Genomic DNA, 4,391 nt, shown 5'->3' with positions numbered 1-4,391 from the left:
GTCCACTGTGTATTCCTTGGTTCTTGCCAGTAAGAACATCATCGTTGAGTTATTCGAGCCGGTTTGCCGAATAACATTTGAAGAAGAACTTCAACCTATTGGAAGTCCGCTGTCAGCTTGTACATCCAGTGCGGCTGCCGTGCGTGGGAATTGAGCTCACCACCCCTCTGGACGTGATAGGAACAAGCGACAGCCGTCATCAGGGTCCACGCTTCGTGCACGAGACTGCGGACATTGGGCAAGGATCACGCAAGAAAGGACTGCTAGCCGCCAGGAAGCAACGGGCATCCTGTGGGACGATAGAAGTCAAGCCGATCTCACTCCATCCAGTCCGTAAGTCACCATCCCTTTAATTTGTTGTCAGTCGTGCACGTCATGGAGGCAGCAAAGGCATTCTTTACTGAGCGCGGGTCTGTGAAGGCCAGGCTCACCATATTTAAAAGGTTTCTCGAGTCCGAGAGCGCGAACGCGGATCTAATGGCCCTCGAAAAACGCGTAAGAGCAAATGAGAGCCTGTACGAACTTTTCAATAACGTCCAGACTCGAATAGAATGCGCTGTCATAGGTACCCCGTACGAGGAAGCGCAGATTGCCGAGCGCGAGTCCTTTGAAAACGATTACTACTCGATCATGTCCAAGGCTGAGACACTCCTTTTGAAAGCCCGCGAAAACTCAGTCACTGCGACGAACTCCGATTTGGAAATCGGTCTATCTCGGCTCGGGGAGGTCGAAGAGGTCGTTAACGCGGAGGTCGGTAACGCGGAGGTCGGTAACGCGGAGGTCGGTGACGCGGAGGTCGGTAACGCGGAGGTCAATGGCAAAGACCACGATCCGTGCGAACAGCACTTTGTTGAAAATACTAGGCGCGACGAGCAGGGGCGATCCATCGTAGCGATCCCGTTCAACGATAGGACTCATGAATTGGGAGAGTCTCGTCCTCAGGCGGAACGTGGGCTTCTGGATTTAGAACGCAAATTCAGGAAGCAGCCCGACCTCCAAGCGCAGTATAAGGAGTTCCTTCGCGAGTATGAAAATCTGGGCCATATGTCAAGATTGGATCCGAAGGACATAGGAGGGGTCAGCGGTAGCTATTACCTGCCTCATCATGCAGTGATGGAAGGCAATAGCACGACCACCAAACTTCGGGTCGTCTTTGATGGCTCAGCGAAAACCGCGTCGGGCGTTCCGTTGAATGATACACAAATGGTAGGCCCCCCACACAGGATGAGCTGTTAGACATCCTGCTGCGATTTCGTAAACATGGCATTGTTGTGTCCGCGGATGGTGCTAAAATGTATCGGCAGATCGCGGTTAGAGGGGAAGACCGAAGCTACCAAGGCATCCTGTGGCGTTTTTCGGAACACGATGCAATAGGGAGGTACAGTCTCAACACCATCACCTACGGCACCGCGTTCGCTTCCTACTTGGCCACTCGGGTCCTTCAGCAGATCGGGAAATATTGCGCGCACTCGCTGCCGGATGTTAGCGAAGTCATCCGGAGCGACTTCTGTGTCGACGATGTGCTGACTTGCGAAACTTGTGAGCAGGCGTTAGTTAAATTGACAACCTCGGTTAGACCGGTGCACCCAGTCTTGAAACTGATTGAAGGGCAGTCATGCTACAGCAAATTGTTACGAATCCTAGCATACGTTCTTAGATTTTGCTCCAAGAGTCAACGGACGGATAAGGCTTCGCGAAGCAAGTGTCAGGGTTCCCCGTCAATCACGGAACTTTCTTCAGCCGAACGAATTGTAATCAGGGTCACGCAAAACCATCACTTTAGCGTCGAAATGAGGCAGCTAGGAGCTAGGCAGCCGTTAGATCGAACAAGCTCGTTATTGTCCCTAAACCCCTTCGTGGACGAGCTCGGGATCATTAGGGTGGGCGGCCGCCTGCGGAATGCTCCGATAGCCTTCTCGCGAAAACATCCGATCTTAATACCAAGTTCCAGTCCTCTGGCAGTCCTGATAATTCGGCGCGAGCATCTCCGATTGTTGCATGCCGGTTGCCAACAAACTCTCGCATCTCTTCACGCGAACTATTGGATTCCATCAGGCGGACGAATCACGCGGAAGGTTGTGCGTAGTTGCATGAGATGCTTCCGGACGAAGCCTGGCGCCGCGCAACCCCAAATGGGTAATTTACCAGCCGATCGCGTTACTCCTTTTTCTACGTGCGGCGTGGACTATGCCGGCCCGTTTCTAGTAGTGGACAGCGGGCGCTCTCGAACTAGTAGAAAGGCCTATCTGTGCCTGTTTGTTTGCTTTGTGACCAAGGCAGTTCACTTGGAGTTGGCAGTGGATTTGACCACTGATTCATTTCTGAACGGCCTACGTAGATTCACTGCGCGACGAGGAATGTGTCGTGTCATACACTCGGACAATGGCACGAATTTTATTGGAGCGCGAAATGAGTTAAGGGACCTGGGTCACTTTCTGGCATCCCCCGCTCACAACGACAAGGTTAAAGGGGCATTGGCTCAAAACAAGATCCAATGGCAGCTGATCCCCCCACGCGCGCCGCATTTTGGCGGATTGTGGGAGCGGGCGGTCCGTTCCGTCAAGACGCACCTGAGACGTGTGAGAGGCGAGCAGAGGCTCACATTTGAGGAGATGTGTACAGTACTAACACAGGTTGAAGCCTGTCTTAACTCCCGTCCCTTCCATCCTTTGTCGTCCGATCCTTCTGACCTGAACCCACTGTCGCCTGGTCACTTCTTGGTGGGAGAGGCGTTGACGGCATTGCCTCATGTCCATCTCCTGGACACCCCGCGAAACCGGCTGAATAGGATTCAGTTGTTACAGCAGATGGTTCAGCACTTCTGGAAGCGCTGGCACGAGGAATACCTGCATGGGCTCCAACAGCGTCGGAAATGGAGACAAGGATGCGCTGTTGTTCCCAAGGTCGGGGACATGGTCCTTATCAAGGAGGACAACCTTCCACCCCTGAAGTGGGCATTGGGACGCGTGGTTGAGCTGCATCCGGGCCAGGATGGCATCTGCAGAGTGTCCACCATTCGCACTACCCGTGGAATGCTCAAGAGACCAGCGTCTAAAATTTGTGTGCTGCCCATAGAAGACTAAGCGAACACTAAGTAGAAATAGTTTGCGTTGAGTAGTTTTAGTCACATTATTCAACTGTTCTCATAGTTCATTGTTGTACTAGTTTATAACCACTAGCATTGTATTACGATATGTTCGCTTAATTTTTAGTGCAATTGAACTAGATTAGTTCAAGGTGGGCGGTATGTTAGGGTTTATAAAGGTCACAATGAGACCTTTGTTCTGATTTCTCAACAAGAGTGTTAGGGATTCCCCATCTGGGCTTCACGGCGGGGGCCAGACACATAACTCCTTGATGGCTAGGGGGGTGGGCCTGTCACCCCGTGGCAGAAGTGTTAGTTTTCGAGCCTCGTAAAACTCATGGGCCCCGTCGACAGTTTTATGGTGGTCCTCCGTGAAGGACTTATCTCTGATTTACGACCAGGCGTTAGCGGAGTTGGGACTTGGACCACTCGGCGCGATTGCTTCCAGATGGGGTAGATTTCCAAATTTTCCCATGAGGAGGAAGCTCATCTGGAGGCGTTCGCGGTACCCTTTCCAAAGGTTCCAACCAATTAGCGTTCGTTTTTTGAGCCTGCCGTGATTGGGCAGTTTTTCCTCGCCGCCCACCCTGAAGTAAAGGTAGGGCTAACCGAGGTGACCTCGTGGATGCTACACGATTGTTCGACAGTCCTGATCTGTCCATCCACAGTATTCGCTGTCAGTGGATACAGAGGTCTCCCGGGAAGCCCATTGTTGCAGCGCCCGGTTAGCCAACAAATAGAGTATTAGTCGGCACACAAGGCGTGCAAGTTACAACAAAGCTCGAACGATCGCAAGATCAACCACGAGCAATAACAGCAAGTATTTGATCTAAATCTTTTTTTTCGCATGGATTAGAAGCTAATTCGCTTGTTTCGCTTTCAGTTGATGCTAAATCATTTATATCGCTAGTATTTGCAGGTAAATCATTTGTTTCGCATGGATTTGAAGCTAAACCTTCTACTTCGCATTGATTTGAAGATAAATCATGTGTTCCGCATTGATTCGCATCTAACTCGTTTGATTCGCTTCCAGTTGTAGCAAAGTAATTTATATCGCAAGTATTTGAAGCTAAAACATTTGTTTCGCATGGATTTGAAGCTAAACCTTCTACTCCGCATTGATTTGAAGTTAAATCATGTGTTTCGCATGCATTTGAAGCTAAACCTTCTATTCCGCATTGATTTGAAGCAAAATCATGTGTGTCGCATGCATTTGAAGCTAAAACTCCTACTCCGCATGCATTTGAAGCTAAAGCTTCTACTTCGCATTGATTTGAAGATAAATCATGTGTTTCGCATGGGTTAG

General features: G+C 50.4%; 1 protein-coding gene across 1 annotated transcript; it reads left to right on the top strand.

Moving 5' to 3' along the window:
- The first annotated feature begins 1,292 nt into the window (after window positions 1-1,292).
- On the top strand, window positions 1,293-3,083 carry LOC143261992 (uncharacterized). The gene has a single exon (XM_076528014.1). It carries the CDS (start codon window positions 1,293-1,295, stop codon window positions 3,081-3,083), a length of 1,791 nt encoding a protein of 596 aa, XP_076384129.1.
- The last annotated feature ends 1,308 nt before the right edge of the window (window positions 3,084-4,391 follow it).

Source organism: Megalopta genalis, unplaced genomic scaffold (assembly GCF_051020955.1).
Source record: "Megalopta genalis isolate 19385.01 unplaced genomic scaffold, iyMegGena1_principal scaffold0080, whole genome shotgun sequence".
Classification (NCBI taxonomy): domain Eukaryota; kingdom Metazoa; phylum Arthropoda; class Insecta; order Hymenoptera; family Halictidae; genus Megalopta; species Megalopta genalis.
Note: the sequence above shows the minus strand (reverse complement) of the source record. Positions and strands in the feature narration are given on the sequence as shown.